Source organism: Hevea brasiliensis, chromosome 3 (assembly GCF_030052815.1).
Source record: "Hevea brasiliensis isolate MT/VB/25A 57/8 chromosome 3, ASM3005281v1, whole genome shotgun sequence".
NCBI lineage: Eukaryota > Viridiplantae > Streptophyta > Magnoliopsida > Malpighiales > Euphorbiaceae > Hevea > Hevea brasiliensis.
This window is the reverse complement of record NC_079495.1, coordinates 101,938,845-101,960,032: the sequence shown is the minus strand read 5'-3', so window position 1 is coordinate 101,960,032 and position 21,188 is coordinate 101,938,845. Positions and strand designations below refer to the sequence as shown.

Genomic DNA, 21,188 nt, shown 5'->3' with positions numbered 1-21,188 from the left:
AAAATCACAAGTCCCATATTCACATCTCATCAACATTACATGACCTCTCCTGGGCCTTCCAAACCAGACCAAACTCGCTCAATCAGACAATTCAATTATAAGGTTTAAAACTAATATTTTCTAAAAATTATCCAAACTAACTTTAAAAATTGTGTAAACTCATCCTGTGGTCCTTAACAAGGTTATAAGACTATTGCAATAAGAATTATAATTTTATAATCACCCATGATTATTTTATGAATTTTTTTATTCTAAACCCGATACTAGGTCGATAAAAAAACTTAGGGTTCGGGTTTACCTATGGCGATTCTGATGTTTGAAACACATTCGGGTCGTCTGAAAATGTTAGGATTGATTGTAATATTGACCACATTCCGGGACGGACCGCTAAGTAGTCGGATCTAACCGAAAACTCAGTCCCAAGCGTCAGTGAGTTATCATCGATATGATTGCACCTAAATGAAGCTAAAAAATTATTAGTAATTATTATCAAATTATTTTTAATTTCTAGGAATTGAAAAAGTTTGAAAATCTCACAAAGCAATCTGGACCGTCCGATTATCGCTTTTTTAAACGATGTCCGATCGGAGTCCGGCTAGTCTCATCTCGAAGGTTTCGTCTCCTTGAGTCTATCGGTGGTCTCGGATTTCTGATCCAATGGTTGGATCGCCAGAAAAGTGGTCGAAAAACTAAAAAACTACTCATTTTATCTCTCCTCGATATTCGTGAATTCGATGACCATAGGAGCTGCCACTGGTCAAAAACTCTTTCTCGGGCCGAGAGGTGTCAATCTGGGCCAGTGAGGTTGCCGGTTACTGGCCGAAATGGCCAGATTTTGGCCTGTCAACTTCCCTCTCTCTCTTTCCTTTCTCTCTCTCTATCGCTAGTCGTCATTCATGGCTTCTCCGGCACTGATGCTGGTCTTCAGGAGTCTCGCCGGTAGTTTGTTGGAGCTCATGGTCAGAATTCATGGAAGAAAAAGGAAAGAAGAAGGTGTTGGGGGGGGGGGGGGGGTGTGAGATGAGAGAGAAATGGAGGGGGGAAAGGAGAAAGTTCCTGTTGGGTTCTTTCTCTCTCTCTCTCTCTCTCTCTCCCTCTCTCTCTTTCCACTGCTAGAAGTCCCATCAATGTACTCTTTTTTTTTGAAAATTACATTTAGATCCTTCAACTTTTAAAATTTTCCAACTAAATCCAAAATTATCTTCAATTATGTCCAAATCTAATTTATCACATTTTTAAAAAATTTAAATTTTGACTAAAACCTTAACAATAATAATAATAATAATAATAATAATAATAATAATAATAATAATAATAATAATAATAATAATAACATGTTTAAATAAATTCTTGGAAATGTTTATAATTAGATCCATAACATTAATTTAAATTTCTAAATAATAGTAATTTTATTAAAATAACATCCAATTAAAATATCTTATTAAAAATAATATTTTGAATTTAAGAAAATTAGAATTTAAGAAAAATCGGGGTATTACAGGATAATAATAGAATATTATTTTATAATTTGTTATCTCTATTTTAAAATTTAAAAGAGCTAAAGTGGATGGGGTTAGTTGATTTAGACCCCTACTTTAAAATTTAAATATTAGTATTTGGATATGCTCTTGTGTCTCTTGCATTTGTATTTGGACCTTGGACTTTATTTTAAAACCTACTTCTCAATGAATTTATCTATATGATTAATATAATATTATATATAATTAAATGATTTAATTCACTCAATTAAATAAATTGAAAAAAATAAAAATGTAAAATGAAGAGAAATTTTACCTAAAAAATATAGAACATCAATAAGACATTTCATATTATTGAGAGCTCAATCATCATATTCAAATTCTTCAATTACAATCCTTAAAAAAAAAAAAAATTCCTAGCCAACATTATCAGTTCTTTCATATATTTTCTTTGTTTGTGGAATTCCAAAGGGCCAACCCATTACCAAATGGGCTTGCTTTGTTTTTTTTTGCTATAGATTAACGCATATCAATAGGAGATGAGAGTCTTTAGGAGTCCCGCGAGCTAATGGCCAAAATTCATGAAAGAAAAAGGAAAGAAGAAGGGGGGGGGGGGGGAGGGGAGAGAAATGGAGGGGGGAAAGGAGAAAGTTCCTGTTGGGTTCTTTCTCTCTTTCTCTTTTTTTTTTTTCCACTGCTAGACATCCCATCAATGTACTCTTTTCTTTTTTTTTTGAAAATTACATTTAGGTCCTTCAACTTTTAAAATTTTCCAATTAAGTCCAAAATTATCTTCAATTATGTCCAAATCTAATTTATCACATTTTAAAAAAATTTAAATTTTGACTAAAACCTTAACAACGACGACGACAACAACAACAACAATAATAATAATAATAATAATAATAATAATAATATGTTTAAATAAATTATTTGAAATGTTTATAATTAGATCATAACATTAATTTAAAATTATAAATAATAATAATTTTATTAAAATAACATCCAATTAAAATGTCTTATTAGAAATAATATTTTGAATTTAAGAAAAATAGAATTTAAGAAAAATCAAGGTATTAAAGACAAAATATTATATAATAATATAATATTATTTTATAATTTGTGATCCCTATTTTAAAATTTAAAAGAGCTAAAGTGGATGGGCTTAGTTGATTTAGACCCCTACTTTAAATTTTAAATATTAGTATTTGGATATGCTCTTGTGTCTCTTGTATTTGTATTTGGACCTTGGACTTTATTTTAAAACCTACTTCTCAATGAATTTATCTATATGATTAATATAATATTATATATAATTAAATGATTTAATTCACTCAATTAAATAAATCGCAAAAAATAATAGTGTAAAATCAAGAGAAATTTTACCTAAAAAAATAGAACATCAATAAGACATTTCATATTATTGAGAGCTCAATCATCATATTCAAATTCTTCAATTACAATCCTTTAAAAAAAAAAAAATTCCTAGCCAACCTTATCAGTTCTTTCAAATATTTTATTTGTTTGTGGAATTTCGAAGGGCCAATCTATTAGCAAATGGGCTTGCTTCGGTTTTTTTTGCTATGGATTAACGCATATCGACTCTTCCTTCGGCTTTTGCTTGTCAAATATAGAACACACACAGGTTAGTAACGAGAATCGATCATAGTTAAAACTACAACAATTTTAACAGAATTTTTATTTTTATATAACCCACACTCACGTACACTCTACAACTGATGTAGAAACATGGTTAAATATTCAAGTATGGCAACAAATGTTCACACTCTTCTCACCAAATTCCATCGTTAGTTTATTTTTAATTAATAAATTTTAAACTTCTCATAAGAAAAACTCTTTAGGGCACTTTTCTCTTAAAACTCCGTAATTATTTTAGTGTACTTCTCACTATAAACTCTTTTTTTTTTTTTAACAAAAATTGCTAAATTGTGGCTTGAGATTATTCATAAATATCATGTTTAAAGATTGTATTTAAAATTTCTTGGAGAGGATTTCTTATAAATTTTCTCTAAAAAAATATATCTTTATTCTCTTACATACCCTATAAAATTATTGAAGCTTTAGTGCTACTTATTGAAAATTATATATAAACTCATAAGCAAGAAGTATTTTAAAAGATTTTAAAGTGGAATACATTCATATTAACAATCAATTCATCAATAAAAGAACCTCACAACTAATGAAAGCTCCTAATATTAAGAATTAAATATTAATTAACCACATAAATAAAATTTTGATGATTAAAAAAAATTAAATATTTTCATTAATTGGTAATTATATTTAACTGTTCTAATTTTGTACCATATATCTCCATATATTAATTTTAGGATAATTTTGTTGATCACAACAAAATGTATCAGACTATAAATTATTTTTTTGGCTATCTTTTGTTATCATTCACTCTTTTAGATAGACAAAATTCAAAATCCCTTACATTTATTTTAATGTTTTGATTATATTTGCTGAGTGTTATATATAGTCTAAAATTAAAATGTTTGAATATAATTACCAATTAATAAAAATATTTAAATTTTTTATCTCATAGGCCTAAAATTTTTAATAGCACACCTTGAGCCATTCAAATTAGCACACTATTCACTAACATGTAAAGCCATATATTAGGAGGAGAGATTCATTTTGAACTTGAATTAATGGACACTCTTTCTTATTTAACTTTTATCCTAATAAAGAGATTTATGTTCATGAGCAGTCATGGCAGCCCACGTGAACATCATCACACACAGGAATCCAAAACTCATAAATGTTTTTAATCTACGCTCTGTATCCTTCTTAGGAACATGAGCCATTTGTTGGTTTTGCTGAATAAACCAACACATGGATTTTGTCATATATTAATAAAGAAGCATTGCGCTGTTTTCCAATAATAACATGCTTCCTTAATTATCAAAACCTTAACTGGGAATAACAATAAATTTAGTTAATATTACGTATATGTTATGGCTTGCAAAATTCATCACAAGTGGATCCGATTTTTTATTTTATTTAACTAGTTTCGATAGCTATTTTTCAATTTTAGCTAGTTATTTTTAAAAAGTTGGGTAATTACACAAACCAATATTGTTTAACTTTCGGCTGGCTAATAATTGCTGTTTTTCTTTTTTTTTTCTAAAATATATATATATATAAAGTCTTATTAGACAATATTAATTATAAGTTATTTATTATTTATATAACTATCAAAGTAAAAACGTTCGATGAAAATAATTATTAAATTAATTGTTAATATAAAAATAGTAATATAATTTTATCTAGTCAAAATACTACTTCAATCTCTAAAACTGTAAAGATAACTTTTCATGAATCACTCGCTTAACCACTAACTACTAATACAAATAATATAAATAAGAGATAGTATTTTAACTCTAGTTAAAATATTAAATCCTACTTTAAAAATTGAAATAGGGCCTATGACAATCCATTGTATAACTTGATTCAATGAGAATTGCATTTCTCACTTTTTTGCTCATCTGGTGATACATTCTTGTCATTCATATATGCAATTAATGCATGATTTCAGATAGAGATACTGAAAGACAAAGAAAAAGTAATCATTATTAATAGGTAATAATTAAGCAACATAAACAAGGATTAGTCATGTCTGGGTCATCACATTCTCCCTTTGCAATCTCCTTGCTAGTAGTCTGATACCATGTTGAGGGGCTAGTAGCATCTTATAGACGGGGGAATGGCGATACTCTGGAGAGAGAGAGAAAGAAAAGTTTGATAGAATTGAACGGAGAAGTATTTTCAGTTCCAGCATGGCGAAGGTCTGGCCAACACATAGTCGACTTCCGAAACCAAATGGAATGTAAGATTGTGGATACTTGCAGGCTTCAGCTACACCTCCTGCAAACCTCTCAGGCTTGAATTCATCAGCATCAGGACCCCAGTTTTCAGGATCACGATGCAATGCCATAACTGATATCCAAATGATGGTGCCTTTTGGCACAGTTAAATCTCCCACCCTTAAATCAGCAAAAGCTTCTCTTGATGTGATAATAGCTGGACCATAGAGTCTCAGAGTTTCTTGGATCACCATAGTCAGCTGCAGATGGTAAGTTCAAGAAGAAGAAAGTTGATGTAAAATTTACTTATTGAACTGAAAAAATGTATTATTTTTATGTGAATTGATCGTATAAATACCGATTTTAACTGACGAAGTTTGTCCAGATCTTGGAAGCAATCACGGTCATCACCACAGATGTCGAAGATCTCAGCTCGAATGCGTTCTTGCCACTCGGGGTATAACGCAAGCAGCATCAAGCTCCAGGAGGCCGTAAGAGCAGTGGTCTCATGGCCTGCAAAGTATATGTTTTTGCAGTTGTCCACTATAAAACGATCTGCATCACGAGTATGGAGGTGGTCTTCGCTATTGGTAGCACTTTCTAGTAAAGTTTCTAACAAGTCCTTTCTAGATTTGCTAGAGCTTTGGACTTCTTCTATGCGAGCCTTGACTACGTCCAGTATCAGTGTCTCTATCTCTTTCTGTAAGGTCCACATTTTCCTATTGCTCTCCGTGGGAAGAAATCTACAAAATTCAGTCAAAATTGTTTCAGGGATTTTAGCTAAATTAATAAGATAGCGAAAATGTGAACAGCCATTGAATTTTCGTATATCACCATCAAATGGTTAGGTTCTTGTTCTTATCATATGAACATTTAATTTTATTTATGTTTTCAAAGGGAAAGGAAGTGTACCTGAAGTTTGCGAGTCCAAAAAGTATACTCGGTTTAGACATAACTCCTTGGAGGACTTCCAATTTTGCAAAGATTTGTTTGCCTTGGGAGTAAGAGTTACCAAAACAAGCTTTAGATATAATATCTGCAGATACCCTCTTCAAATCCTTGTCAACAGTTATATCTGCAACTCCTCCATTGATTTCAACTTGGCTCAGCCATGTTCTTATCATGGCTATGACAGATTCCTCCATTAGCCCCAACATATGCTGCAATTTCAAGTGCAATAAATACCCATAAGGAAAAAATCACATTCTCAAAGGCTGTAATCAGTATAATTGTGTACCTTAGCCTTGTGGAGGAAAAATTCAGGAGCTATGAGCTTCCTCTGATAGGCCCAGTAAGGTCCATTAGCCCTTATGATGCCATCACCAAGCATGGATTCCATGGACTTGGAGAGATAGGTAGGCTTGCCCAAATCCAAGGATTTGTGAAGATTCAATTCCTTGAGTAACTCTGGTTGCCCAATGTACAGATGTTGCTTGTTCCCTGTAGAGTACATGTATATTGACCCTGTATGATGCATCAAGTTTCAAGGTTAGCCCCTTAATTTTTCTTATTCTTTCTTTTCTATGTTGATTGAAAAAAAGAAGTCTTGGAAAACATACCATATTTTTGAGCCCAGAGGTGGAGGTAGGGGAAGATGGATTTAACCCAAGTATTGTGGGACACAGCAGGTTGAGATGCTTGATCGTTGACAAGCACTGACTGGATATTTTTCATTTCTTGAATGTTCCCATATAAGAAAGAAGGTTTTGGCCCTCGGATTCCTTGTCTCCAGAGAGTTGAACGAATCCTTCGAGGTTTCACCCACATCGCATCGCACAATTTCGTGAAGAGAATACATACTCCGACTAGAATCACAGACCCAAACACTTGTGCTGCTGCAAAACCTTCCATCTTTTTTGGCTTCTACCTTTGCGTTGCTTTCTCTTTCTGAGTTTCTGAGTTTGACTTGATGGACTTGTGATGCTTTTGTCTAAATTGAGGAGATTCTTTTCCAACTTTAATTAGCCTTATTCGGATATTTATCACGTTTTATATCATGGAATGGACCCCACTAATATAGTAATTATTTAAAAATCATCCTTTTTATTAATAATTTTTTAGCTGAAAATATATATATATACATATATATATTAGTTCGATAGATCAATTGATATTTAATAATTGAAGTATGATCAAAATTATAATGTGATAATTTTATTTTTTTTAAAATAAATTAGTTTTTGAAATATATATAGATATCCCATTAATAAAATAATCTCTCTAAAATTCATCATTAATGAGTTGAAAATTGTAAAAATTTAATTCATCACATTTTAATTCTTATAATAGTTTAGTTAATATTTGTAACAATTTAGTAATTTATATTTGAGTTGATGGCTTTGATTATGGTTAATTAATAGTGAATTTTAATTGAATAACTATTTTGCTAACAAAAAATAAATATAAAATATTAACTTATTTCTTATAAAAAAAATAAAAAGGTTAAAATGTAATTTTTAATATATTTTGGGACTAAATTGTAAAATATCTTAATGATAAAGTTTTTGTATATTTAAAAAATAATAATTTGGAAGTTAGTTGTTGATTTATGCAAAAAAATCATAGGTTAATCCCCTAATTTTTAATTTGATGAAATAAATTAGTCCTTTTAAGTTTGACTTTGACAATAAATGGTTTTACGTACAAATTTAATTTAATTTACTCTTAATTATACGTTAAATGATCAAAATATCATTAATTTTATTTTTAATTTAAAAATAATCACATCTCTCATATTTTATTTTATTAATAAAATTATGCTTATATTTAAATTGTATATTTACATAATTACATATTTTATATTTAAAATGCCATATATTATAACTAAAATATAATAAATATAATTTTAATTAACAAGCCCCCTATGAGTCATACCCCAAATTTCTAACAATAATTATTTTTAAAATATTTATATCATATTTTAAACATATTTTTATATACATATTTATAATTTATAGACTTACTAAATATTTGTAAGTGTGACAATACATGTTTAAAATTAAAAATACTAAAATAATTTTAATATAATTTTTCATAACTTATAATAAAATCTAATCTCGCATACGAATATTATATTGACAAGTTTAATAAATTGCACAATATAATACTTTTTTATTTTATATAATTTTACAAGGAAATGGTCAAATTACACTAAAGTTTTTTCTTGAATGTCAATCCCATCAATTTTGATTATCACTTATAGAAATAAAAATGTAGACTACATTGTGACAAATTGGCTTTTAATAGAAAATATAAAAGAAAAATGGGTCATCATAATTTTTTTTTTTAATTTCCATATGCCATTTTAATTTTATATTGTCAATTTATCAATTTAGTAAATATAATATATAATATTTAAAATATAATATACACATATATAAATAAATAATCATGTTGATCAATTTATTAATTTTATTAATATAATATAATTTACCCATAATTTTTTTTAGTCACAGATATTGTGCGTTGTTATTTTTATATTATTTTATTGAAAAATTAATTTTATAAATAATAAAAATAAAATAGATGATGGATGAAAATTTTTATTTATTTCCTTTTATAAAAAATAGTTTTTTTTTTTTTTTTCATTCATCTCATATTATATCTACTTTCTTTTTAAAGAGTAGTTAATTTATTGATTTTTTGATATTTCATATTTAATGTGTATTTTTATTAACTATACAATTAATCAATTGTGATTAGAATAATTAATATGAGTTATCTAAAATCAATAAAATGTATACTAGAAAAATATAAAATAAAATTTATTATTTTGACCGTATTAAATTTTCATTTGGCATTAGGTTTGGAGGCTAAACAATTACTTTTTAAAAAATAAACTTTCAAATATTGTTAAAATAATAATTAAAAAAAAACTATTTTATTCTTTTAGATTTTTATGTCTAAATCATATTATATTTAACTTTAAATTTATTTTTAATATCTCTTAATTAATATAATTAAAATATATTTTCTCAATAATAGTTTCAATTATAATATTAAATAAGCCATAATTATATATTTTTTTAATTTACATGAAAATAAAAGTAAAATTTTCTTTATAAGATATAGAGAAAATAAAATTTATGTAAAGTTTTTATGTATTTTTTCTAATAAATTATATACTTATTGCTGTATAGTTACAATATAATAAAGAGATTATTATTATTATTATTATTACAAACAACTAATAATAGTTTTTCTTTAAAAGGAAAAGGGCAAAAGATTGACAATAAATTGATGAGATTCTTTTCCAACTTTAGTTAACCTTATTAGTAAATTTATCGCTTTTTATAACAAGGGTGGATCTCACTAATTTAGTAATTATTTATTAATATTTCTATTTTAGTTGAATATATATTTTACAATGCTAAAGATGAAATCATTTATAATTTACTCTTTAGTTATGATAAAAAACAACGTTTGTCATGTTCACTAAAGATATTTAATTTTAAATGTGTCTTATCATTCTTATAGATATTTAATAATTTATAAATTATAAATATGAACACAAAATATGTTTACCATATAAGTATGTGTGCATAGTTATTTTTTACTATTTAAGATAAAACACATAAGGGTATATTGATAAAAACATTATGTCTATGATAACATGTAATATACAATTAAATTAATATTGAATCAGATTAAAGTTTTGTTCTATAATAACTTTTAAGGTATTGTTTGATTTAGTCAAAATGTTACCTCTTTTACTAATTAAAAAGAAGAAATATTTTTGTTTTTTCTATATCATAAAAAATGGAGAATTAAGGAAATTTTGATTAATTCTTGGCATACGAGAGATGAAATTTCAAGCTATTAAGAGAGAATTCAGGCAATTGATTAATTGAGAGAATTCTCTTTTTGTAATGGAAATGATAAGAGAGAAGATGAAAGGCAAATATCAAATATTTGGACTAAATGATCTCTTACAGTGAGCAATAGCTGCCTGGATAGAGTTATCAGTGACAGCCGAAGATGAAATTTTATAGGTTTCAGAGGGAAATCGCTGATGAATTGGTGAGGACTTGGTAGAACCAGGGCAGCTTTTTGTTCTTCTTCTATCTTTGCGAAGAAGACTCCCAATACTCATGCCTTCCAAGACCCCTCTAATTGCATCCAAGTTCAGTTCCAACGCTCTTGATCTCTCTCCTTGCTTCCTTTCCTGCAGTGACCCCTTGTCCACTAGGCTCTGGTTATAGGTCCACAATGTCGACTCTTCACGTGTTTTTCCCTTGTCAGTGGAAGACTTTGCCTGGGAAGCCTTGAGAAATGATGCTAATAATGTTCTGAGTTTTAGGGCTCGAAATTTGATAAAGAATTTCATCATCATCCCACTGTTTATCTTCGTTGTTGTTGTTATGTTTGATGGTTTCCTTGTACTATTGCTTCAAAACAAGAATTATAAGTGACCATTTCAGTAACCAAACATGCGATGCAATGACATTACATGGGATTAACAAGATTTAGCAACTGGAGACTTAATAATTTGCAACTTTAAAAAAAGAAAATTGAAAAATTTTTTTTATCAAATTATGATTAAATAAAAATTATATAATAAATTTTTTCATAGAAAATACAATTTTATTTTATTTTTTTTTTATAAAAAATGAGAATAGAAACTTAAACATAAACGATATGCCTTGGGTCACTAGAATTAGCTAGTAAATACAATCTTATGATAGTTGAAGCGTGTCCACTACTTTGGTCTCACCAACCAACATTTGCCAGCCAAATCATCCCTTGTATTAATCACTTTCCACCAAATTCAAGGGTTTGGCAATTAGTTTTGAAACGTAGCAAAGACCCAAAACTAAGAAAGCTTAAAGTCAAATTTTAACCTCCTCATTAATTTCTTACTTCATACTTCACAACCACCTTTTCTTTATTAATTTATTTTTTATTAAAATTTAAATTTAAAATCTGTCATAACAACATTTTAATGTTAAATTAAAACTCATCCCGTATATTTTTTTATTTTCTCACCCGTAATAATAGCAATAAAACATTGAAAACAATTCTTAACCTCTTATTGTTACATCGTTGATATGTGATTTTTTTTTTATTATATATAAGTTATAAATTATTTAATAATTATTTTATTAATATTAAAATAAATAATTATTATTATAAAATAATTTATAATATATTAATATATATAATTTTAATTATTTTTATTATAAAATTTTTATTAAAAATTTTGAAAAATAAAAATAATAAAAATAAAATTTAAAATAATTAATAAAAATTTAAAATATTATATTATTTTTATAAATTAAAATTTTATATATATATAAATTAAAATTATTAATAAGCACAAATAATTTTCTAGTGAAAAATAAAATTAATACTCTATTTGCAATGAGATTTTTATAAGACAATGAAAAGATTTTTATATTTTTAAAGCTATAACTTTGTATTTGGGGGAATTCGTTGTTCTATAGATATAATTTTTGGAAAATTAAAAATCTTTCAATTTTTTTAATTTATTACATTGATGAATTGTGAATTTTTTTACCTTCATTCTAAATGTTTTTAATTATCAAAAACTTTACTCTAAATATAGTGTTAATAAAAAACTTTTTATTTTAAAAGAGAATGGCACGTGCTAATACCTGCTGGCTAAGAAGTCCAAGCGGTTGGCATCCGGCGGGCGGCCATCTCCGAGGCCAATCTCCGACGATTCCCTGAAACTGGAAATGAAAGTATTGACGATGCGGTTGACCGCCGGACACTCTACCTTGCTCCTAATAGTCTTCTGCATTCTAGAACTACAAAGCTTGGACTCAACCTGTTGATTCCGCTGACTTTCTGCCCCCGTGGAGGAAGAGCTGAAAGTAAACGCCGAAGAAGAAGACGACGACAAAGACGATGCACAGGAATTCACAGACTTGTATAAGTCACTGGTTTTTGTTTCAACAGGAAGGAGAACGCCGGATGACAACGATATACGCAGCTCCATTTCATCATCGCAGTCATCCTCTTCTTCTCTACTACCACCACCACCACCACCACCATCTCCGACACGTGAGGGTTCAAGGACAATTTCAATATACGATTCATTGTCGTCGTCGTCTTCACTCTGATTGATGTCGGAGAAAATAGCGAGAGAGGAAGAGGATTTGAAGTCACAGCAGCCGCTAAACGAGAAACTCTGTTCCAGCTCTGGATCTCGACATTCGATGCTTTTGGTTTCCATGTGATCGACGTGGGTAAACTAACACGAGAGTAATTAAGCCAAAAAAACAAATAGCTTAATTATTAGATTAAAGATAATGATATATAGAAAACAGATAATCGGCACAGATCACGAAGATCAGAGCTGGTGAAGGCATGTGCATGGCAGTGATTATAAGCTAAAGCAGCTTTGATTTCAAAGTGGGGATATCAAGCAGGCCTTTCTATTTATATCTTTGATAGCTGATTTTAATAATAAAATAAATAATATAATATATATTTTTATTAAGAACAATATTACTAAACATTTAAAATATATTAATTGTAATTATTTTTTAACTATTAATTATTAATAATAATTATTAATTAATAGTAATAGCTATCAATTAATGACAATTAAAAGATAAATTAAATATGTCTTAACCATATATGAAATTCATGATTTGTTCTCATCTTATTAATCATTCACTTTATTGGTCATGAAAAAATTTTAGGGATGTTAAATGTATCAAATTATATGTAAATTAAGACAATTAAATCATTTCATATTATTTATTTTAATTATTTATAATTACATAAATACGAAAAGATAATTAAAAATTAAATCACATGTTTATCTTTATTATATTACTATAAAAATAATTTTATTAACTTAGTTTATGGATAATATTATAGATTAAGTCTACCTAAAAATTTCCCATTAGTTATATTCAAATTCTCAGACAAAATAAGATCACAAAGGCTATAATTTTTTTCTATTTGTGAATTTTTTGAATGATCATCTTTTCTTATTTGTGATAATAAAACCTGTTATATTTTAATTGCGACTCAAATTTAATAATTTATAAATTTGAAGACACTTTCATTAATATTATTAAGTTAAAATCAATAGCATAAAATGATATGAATCGAGGCTTATCATGATTAAAAATAATAATAATAATATAGACTTATATATAGAGGGGCTTGGTCCGAAGTTGCAGAAGAGACAATGGTGTACGCGGTTGGTGTTTGTGAATGGAGTTATCAAGTTGGACCAATCCTCTCTACCATGTTCAACCTGAAATCCCTAAACCTCCTCCGTGATTCAATACATATATATATATATATATATTATATGTGTATATGTATCTTAAGCTTGCAGATTTGTTGCCTATATATCCAGCCTATTGCATTTTTAATCTTGTGCTGGATAATGACAGCTTAACCCACCTATGGCTGTAGCTATATATGTTAGAAGTTATAATTATTGAACTAATTGACTAACGTTGGATCAAATTAAAAAGGACAAAAGATAAGATGGAAATGAAGTTTAAATAATTAAGATTGACCTTGGCTAGTGTATTTGTCATGTTAGTTGACTGCATAAAACGAAATTTCATTAATTTATCCAGCTGAAGTTAGCTTGGTTTGGAATAGGGCTGTGAGGGAAAATAGAAAGAATAAAAGAGGAACCCATTGTTTCTGCTTCATGGGAAAAGTGAAGATGAAACGTACAGAATCTTGAAACTACGTCCCTGGACGTACATGCTTTTTCATTTAATAATGGAATCTATTCCTCAATCTATTGAGGCTGGCGTAGAACATCAATTCAACCGCAGAAATTTAGGTAGTTTGATGAGACGTTCCCCTTGATTTCTGAAAGATGACCAAAATGGATTATAGCAGACAATGCCCTGAAGCTGAATCCAAATTTTCTTGCATATGCAACCAAAGACGTAAAACTGAAGAAATGTATATGTATTGGCTATGGCTTTTGTACTAGCTAGACTAGTACTAAACTACAAATTAAGGCCAAGAAATTCAAGTGGAAAATACCAGGCATGCATGCACATAGATCTTGACCTGGAATTCATCCATCAGCACAAGGTAAATTAGTGGGGACCATGATTTCTATTTGTTATATCATACAGGGTGGCTTCTTTCATTATGCAGGCTCAGTAACTTTGGGCAGTTTGCGGTTGGCTTGGGAAGAGTTGTTGCAAAATCAGATATTTTCTTTTTGAGATGGCAATTTAAGCCTTGCCCCTTGGTAAGTTCATTTCCTCGCCCATTTTTAACTGGAAACTTCTGCCGGTCATATCTAACAAAGTGAGAAGGGGTTTGAAAAATGCTGGTCGGTGATTCCGGTTTAATGGTTGGGAGAATCGAAATAGGATTGCAGAGTTTCTTAAAATGTGGAGCTTGTATGCTTTTGTTGCCTGCAAATCATCCTAGATCTCAAGGGATTGGCCACAACAGCTACCATACTAGCTGATAATTTCTTCCTTGAATTGGCTTTCATCTACCAAAATTGTTCTGGTGTGCCAAAGTAGAGAAAGATTACATAGAATAGTCAAAGGATTAATAAAATCAACAATTTAATTTTTCATTTTCCCAACTTGTAAATCTACTACTTTCCTTTTACTTAATACTATGGCTGCGCAGGTTGGTATTTAGAGTATGAATTGAAACTTCCGAAAAGGCAACTTGTTCATAACTAATCACATGCCATTCTTTTTGGGTTTCCACCGCGTGATGTCTGCAGCTGCTTATTCGGTGGAATTAATTCATGCTGAGGTTGGGGGTGATATTTAAGTAAAGGTCCTTTCAAGAGGGGAAATCCTTTTTAAAATTGCATTGTGAGAAAGATGAAAGATGCGTGGATCTTTCTTGTTTGATAAAAACAGAGGAATACAAATCCTTACAAAAGATGGGATTTTTCAATTTACAATTTGTATACAAAACCTGAACATATGTGGATGATTTCACAATCATAGATTAAACATATACATCCATGAAGCCTCACCAATCGCCATCGCTACTACATCAATGGATGCTTCATGCCGTGCGTAGGAGCACGACTCGCTAGCCAGAAAAGGAAAAAAAAAAAAAAAAAAAAGGAAAAACCCAGCTGCAGAAAGAAAAATATGATAGAGGATGAATTAAGCGCTGCGAACGATTACGCTTCGCATCATGTCCTTAAATTCGAAGAAATCGACGCGGCCATCGTGATTGCTATCAACAGAGCAGATCATTTGCTCAATTCTGTCGATCTCCTTAGCTTCTGGCATTCCCAGTTTCCTCAACACCACTTGCAGCTCATGAGCAGAAATGTACCCATCACCGTCCTCATCAAACACCTTGAAAGCTTCCGACAGATCAGATTCCTCCTGCGACATCTCATCTTGTCCATTCTCCACATTCTGCTCGTCGTTGCTAAAGAAGGCTTGGTCCAAGGACTGATGGAGTGATACGAAATCATCAAACCCAAGACCATCATTGCCTGGCCTAACGTGAGATCTGATGGTTGATTCAAGCTCCGAGAAGTCAGCATCTAGGCCTAGAAGGGCGAGTGCCTGGCTAAGGTCCTGAACGGTGATCATGCCATCGCCATTCTTGTCGAATAGGTCAAAAATGCGGCGGAGACGAAGAGAATTGAGGCTAGGGCTGCGGAGGCGGAAGGAGGAGGAGGAGGAGGATTTCCTGGAGAGGGTGGGTTTGGATTGTGCTTCCATAGGGATGGGGTATGTCTTAGAAGTGTGAATTGGCATGGGATTGTTAGGAATTAAAAGGAAGAGAAGTTGTAGAAGCCGAGGCCGAGCCAGGCGTTGTGAAATTTTGAGGAAGGTGATGCTATATTATGAGGGATGAAGCGCGTTTAGCGCGTTAGAGTATTTGGCCACCCATCCCTGACCAGAAATATTTACTTCTGCACCTTTCCCAATTAATTTATAGTCATTCACTTGCCTGCACCCTGCAACCCAACGTGAAACAAATAAATAAATAAATTTATTACTTGTATTTTTAATATTATATTATTTTTATTAAAATTAGAAAATAAAAATTCTTTTTTTTTTAAATAAAAATGTAAGCTATATGTAATAAAATTCGGGTGAGCCAAATTAAATTTATTTAAGTAAAATTTTAATATAAATAAGTTGTAATTTATTAATAAATTAATTTAAATTGATAAAAGAAACTATTCACCTTTTTACATATGCTATTAATAAATAAATTTAAAAATAAAAATTTTATTCATAAAATAAAATATTTTTAATAAAATAAAATGTAAAAGATAAATAAATATTTAAAATATAATAATAATTTAATAATATTTAATTGATTGAGGATGATTTTCAGCTTTGTAATTGCAATAGTAATATATAAATATAAATTTTTATTATTGAATCATGAACTTTTATATATTAAATAAATTAATAGATCAAGAAATAATAAATAATTATAGATAAAAACAATAATTTTAAATTTTTACTAAGAATGAATGGGTTTTCTTCCACTTTCTTCTACAAATTTCTTTCATAATTCCCAACTTTCTTCCCTGAATTTGTTTTATATATATTTTTTATTTCCCTATTTATAAGAGTTTTGAGTTAAGAATTCTCTTCCTACTCTTGTTGCTCATAGTTCGCTTTTTGATCTTCTATCGAGTAGCTCTGCTTCTGGTGGCTTTTCCTGGGCCTCGGGTCCCCTCCCCAATTTGGATTATACAGTTTTGATTTTTGTTTGGTCTGATTTACTGACCTTGGATTTCTGGTGACGGTGATTCTGTGTACATCTCCCTTGAGGAAGCGATGATTAACTTTGCTGCTTCTAGGGCCCGATGTTTCTCCTCTGCTGGGTGGATGGTGTGGGAGAAGTTTCTTCGATGGGCTCCTTCAAAAATTGTAGCACCGCGTTAGCAAGTACTTGTTTTCATGACTAAATGAAAATGGGATATCACGGCCCTTACCTTTCTTCTCCCTCCTGGGATATTCTTATATGAAACATTCACATACTCAATCCATAGTGGATATGACTTACTTGAGTTAGCTGGGGAATGAATTTTACCTTTCATTTGGCTAGTTTATTGCAAGAGTTGATTGTCCCCAACTTTTTTTTATCACGTGAACAATTAGAGAATATTCTTAACATTATTTATTAGCCAAACAGCGCTGCACGATTATCCCAGACAGCATATTGTGCCTAACCATAACTAATTTTATTTGGTTGTTAGGAATCACAAATTTCCTTAAATTAAAAACAATGAGATGTGAAATCTGGCAAAAGATTTACATCAATTGAGATGAATGTTCATTGATTCTTAAAAAAATGCATTGGATTATAGGAAAAATATACCAACAAATTAATTAATGGTTAAATTGCAGTTTTGGGTCAGCAAATTGAGTTAGTGGGATAAAAAAAAATTATTTTACTTAATTTAAATAAAAAAATATTTTATAGAACAACAAATTATTTAATAAGGAAAAAATAATAATATATGTAAATTTTCTTTATATGACAATAATATAGTAAAAATTAAAGGAAAATAATTTCATAATACAATAATTTTTCTCTGTAATCTTAAATATTTATTATTGTTAAAGCTGAACATTCGGTTCAAATCGAATAGAACTGAACCAAATTATTAAAATCAAATTAACTGAATTACTATATTTTAGAAATCAAATCAAATCAAAATAAATGAAAAATTAAATCGAATCGAATCGCTCTATTTCGGTTTGAACCAATTAATTTTTGAGTTTTGATTATTTTTTAATTTAGACTTAATTTTCAAGTTATTTGATCTAATTTTGATTTTCGTTTGAACTTAATAACTATTAATCAATAAAATTAAACAATTTATATATATATAATTACATATAATTCATAAATTTCCTATAAAAATAAATCAATTCAAAAATCAATAAAACTATCTGATTTGGTTTGGTTCAATCGATTTTTTTCTCTTCGAAACTAAACCAAACTGAAATTTTTAAAATAGAAAACTGAACCAAACCGAATTATCTTAAAAATCGAACTAAATTATTGAATTAAGACGATTTGATTCGATTTATTCAATTCAAATAGAATAATGCTCACCCCTAACTGTTGTTCTTGACGAGTTTTTATTTTTCAAAAGTGCTGCATGATAATTATCAATGCTAGTCTTTCTTAATATATATAATTAAAGTGTGGTTGGATAATTGATTCTTCTTTTGATTAAGCAATTGCAAGCTTACAAATTTTAATTGGGAAAATACAATTTCAATACTTATAATTATAATAAATTTAAAGCCTTCTTAAAATATAGTATTAAATAGATTTTTTTTTTGTTGTCATTTGACTGAAAATTTTATATAACTATCATTTTCAACTGCACGTTGTATATTATTTATTATTTTGTTTTAATAACAAAATTTAAAATATATTTTACTATGCTTTATAATTTCATAATTATATTACAAAATTTTAATTAATTATAATTTTAATTCAAATTAATAAATTGGTTGATTAATAGATTTTTTAATTAGTATTTAAATTATTTGATATACACCAATAAAAAGATAAATAATATAGAAATAAAATATAAACGCTACTTGGCGATTTGGAAAATATCATTATTAAATTTTTTTTTAAAATATAATAATTTTTTAAAAATATATATATTTAAATTTTCTAAATAATTTGTGTGTGTGTATATATATATATATAATGTAATTTATCTTTTCTAATGTAATTAAAAATTTAATTAAAGAATAATTCATTTTAGGGATATATATTATAATGAATATAGTTTTATAATGTTTGAAGTTGTAAATTTAATAAAATTTTAAAATTCTCAAAAAATAATTTTTTATTTTAATAGTTGAAACAAAATTTTCATAGTTGAATTTTAAAAATGTTTAGATACATTAACATTTAATATGATAAGTTAATTTTTATTAAAAAATTTAAAAATAAGATAATAAAATAGGTGTCATAAAGTAATTTTAAGTATACTTATTAGCCTTTGTGTCACAGTATAATAAAAAGAGTTGCCACATACGCATAATTATTATTTTATTTAAATAACATAATTTAATATATGTTTTACCATACTTTATAATTTCATAATTATGTTATAAAATTTTAACAATATTAAAATTTTAATTAATTATAATTTTATTTTAATTTTAATAAATAAATAAGTTGATTAGTAAAATTTTTAATTAATCTTTAAATTATTTGACATATACCAATAAAAAAAATAAAATAAAAAGAATACATATGCCACTTGACGAATTTGAAAATATTATTATTAAAATTTTCATATTCTATATTGTAGAAATTCAATATTTATCTATTTATTTATTTTAATAAGTTAACAATAATTTAATATATTTATTTAAAAAAAAAATATTTTATTCGATGGCCTGCTTATTTATATATATATATATATATATATATATATATATATATATATATATATATATATATATTATTTTTAAAATTAAATATATATCTGTAATCTGAATAACCCAGTTCAATAATAACTCTTATCCTATTATACACCTAATAGAACTCTTGAAATATATATACCCTAATTATCTCTTCTGCTAAATTTTACTCTCAAAACCTATTTGTCATCTCTTTTTTCCACCAAATACTCTCAACTGATATTTTCATCATCTTATATATATATATATATATATATATATATATATATATATATAATCTGATGTGCGTCTAGAATTCCTAATTTTTTATTTCTCAATTCATCACCTTCGATTATGTTTTTAAGGTAAAAATTCTTATTCTTTATTCAATAATAGGTGAATTTGATTTTATTTTCTCTCCTTGATTTATTACAACTACTCTATAAACTTATTTTTATTTATTTATTTTTTTTCCTTGACCATTGATATTGAATTGAGTTGATAATTATTATTATGAGACAAAAACCTTAAATTCATATTATATATATATATATATATATATATATATATATATATATATATATATATATATATAAGCTATTTTATTTTATTATTATTTAATATTTTCTTTTATATTTTGGGTGTGTAGGAGAGATTCAAATATTCAATCTGTCAATTAAAATTATCTCTTTTTTATTGAAAATAACTATTATCTTGGAGGTCCCAAGTGAGTGGTAATTATAGTACATGGCACCGTTTTAGTCCCTTTTAAAATTTCTTAGCATTAAATTTATTATTAAATGAAATTTTAAATTAGTATTTCAATAATTATTTTACATGTGATTTTCTAGAGTTTTATTTTATTATTAAATTTTATTCCTATTTTGATTAAATAATTAATTTTGTCAATTATCTCTGCATTAGAGCCATTAGGATTCCAGGAACAGGCATTTAGTGTCTTTATATTGAATGATATATGACTATAAAATTTACTGATGTATTACATTGAATTTATTTGAGATTGATTTGATCTTATTGACTCTCTTAAATTATTGAAATAAACTATTGAAATTGCACTATCATTTTATTATTTGCTATATGAAATTTTTTGTTGATTTTGATTGATTTGTACAAATTGATTTACTGTTTTGAATTGGTATCTGTGCCCAGTATCTGTTTCTGTTATCTGGCCCCACTGTGTGAACTATCACGGTATTAGGTTGCATTGTCAAGTTATGTATTGATATATGTGAAGGAGGAGGAAGGTATCTAATATCTGGTAGCGCGCTTACCATATGGTCTTTAGTGATGTGGGGTATCGTTACCCTGATGCACTGTACCATAAAATTTTTGTTGAATAAATTTTTTATATATACATATATGTTTTATGAAATTATTTTATTAATGATTTGATAGCATGAGCATGATTTATTTGAATAGAAAATTTATTGTGAAATTAATCAAGCGTCTGTTTATTCCTATTCCGTTGTGTGCTATAATGATCATTCACTGAGCATTAGCTCAAACCA

General features: G+C 27.9%; 3 protein-coding genes across 4 annotated transcripts; all 3 read right to left on the bottom strand.

Annotated features, from left to right (window-relative positions):
• Positions 1–5,044: 5,044 nt before the first annotated feature.
• Positions 5,045–7,245, bottom strand: LOC110668690 (cytochrome P450 714C2). The gene is made up of 5 exons (XM_021830011.2): positions 6,865–7,245; positions 6,543–6,769; positions 6,218–6,465; positions 5,664–6,048; positions 5,045–5,565 (listed from the first exon to the last, which is right to left on the bottom strand). The coding sequence occupies exons 1-5, from the start codon at positions 7,154–7,156 to the stop codon at positions 5,113–5,115; spliced, it is 1,605 nt and encodes a 534-aa protein (XP_021685703.2). The 5' UTR covers positions 7,157–7,245; the 3' UTR covers positions 5,045–5,112.
• Positions 7,246–10,123: 2,878 nt separating this feature from the next.
• LOC110668691 (uncharacterized) lies at positions 10,124–12,690 on the bottom strand. 2 transcript variants are annotated; one of them, XM_021830013.2, is made up of 2 exons: positions 11,920–12,690; positions 10,124–10,686 (listed from the first exon to the last, which is right to left on the bottom strand). In XM_021830013.2, the coding sequence occupies exons 1-2, from the start codon at positions 12,501–12,503 to the stop codon at positions 10,209–10,211; spliced, it is 1,062 nt and encodes a 353-aa protein (XP_021685705.2). In that variant the 5' UTR covers positions 12,504–12,690; the 3' UTR covers positions 10,124–10,208. The 2 variants fall into 2 exon arrangements, with proteins under 2 accessions (XP_021685705.2, XP_021685704.2); XM_021830012.2 differs by having other exon boundaries at positions 10,124–10,692; positions 11,920–12,689.
• A 2,410-nt stretch (positions 12,691–15,100) lies between these two features.
• LOC110668770 (probable calcium-binding protein CML43) lies at positions 15,101–16,172 on the bottom strand. Its single transcript, XM_021830144.2, has one exon. It carries the CDS (start codon positions 16,012–16,014, stop codon positions 15,406–15,408), a length of 609 nt encoding a protein of 202 aa, XP_021685836.2. The 5' UTR covers positions 16,015–16,172; the 3' UTR covers positions 15,101–15,405.
• Between the last annotated feature and the right edge of the window lie 5,016 nt (positions 16,173–21,188).

What these genes read in the sequence shown, in the direction of transcription:
- LOC110668690 (XM_021830011.2), bottom strand. Translation starts at nt 7,156, where the DNA reads ATGGAAGGTTTTGCAGCAGCACAAGTGTTTGGGTCTGTGATTCTAGTC. An exon ending in TTTTCCTCCACAAGGCTAAG is followed by an intron (nt 6,466 to 6,542) that starts GTACACAATTAT and finishes TTGAAATTGCAG; the next exon opens with CATATGTTGGGGCTAATGGA. An exon ending in TTTGGACTCGCAAACTTCAG is followed by an intron (nt 6,049 to 6,217) that starts GTACACTTCCTT and finishes TGAATTTTGTAG; the next exon opens with ATTTCTTCCCACGGAGAGCA.
- LOC110668691 (XM_021830012.2), bottom strand. Translation starts at nt 12,503, where the DNA reads ATGGAAACCAAAAGCATCGAATGTCGAGATCCAGAGCTGGAACAGAGT. An exon ending in TTGGACTTCTTAGCCAGCAG is followed by an intron (nt 10,693 to 11,919) that starts GTATTAGCACGT and finishes CTTGTTTTGAAG; the next exon opens with CAATAGTACAAGGAAACCAT.
- LOC110668770 (XM_021830144.2), bottom strand. Translation starts at nt 16,014, where the DNA reads ATGCCAATTCACACTTCTAAGACATACCCCATCCCTATGGAAGCACAA.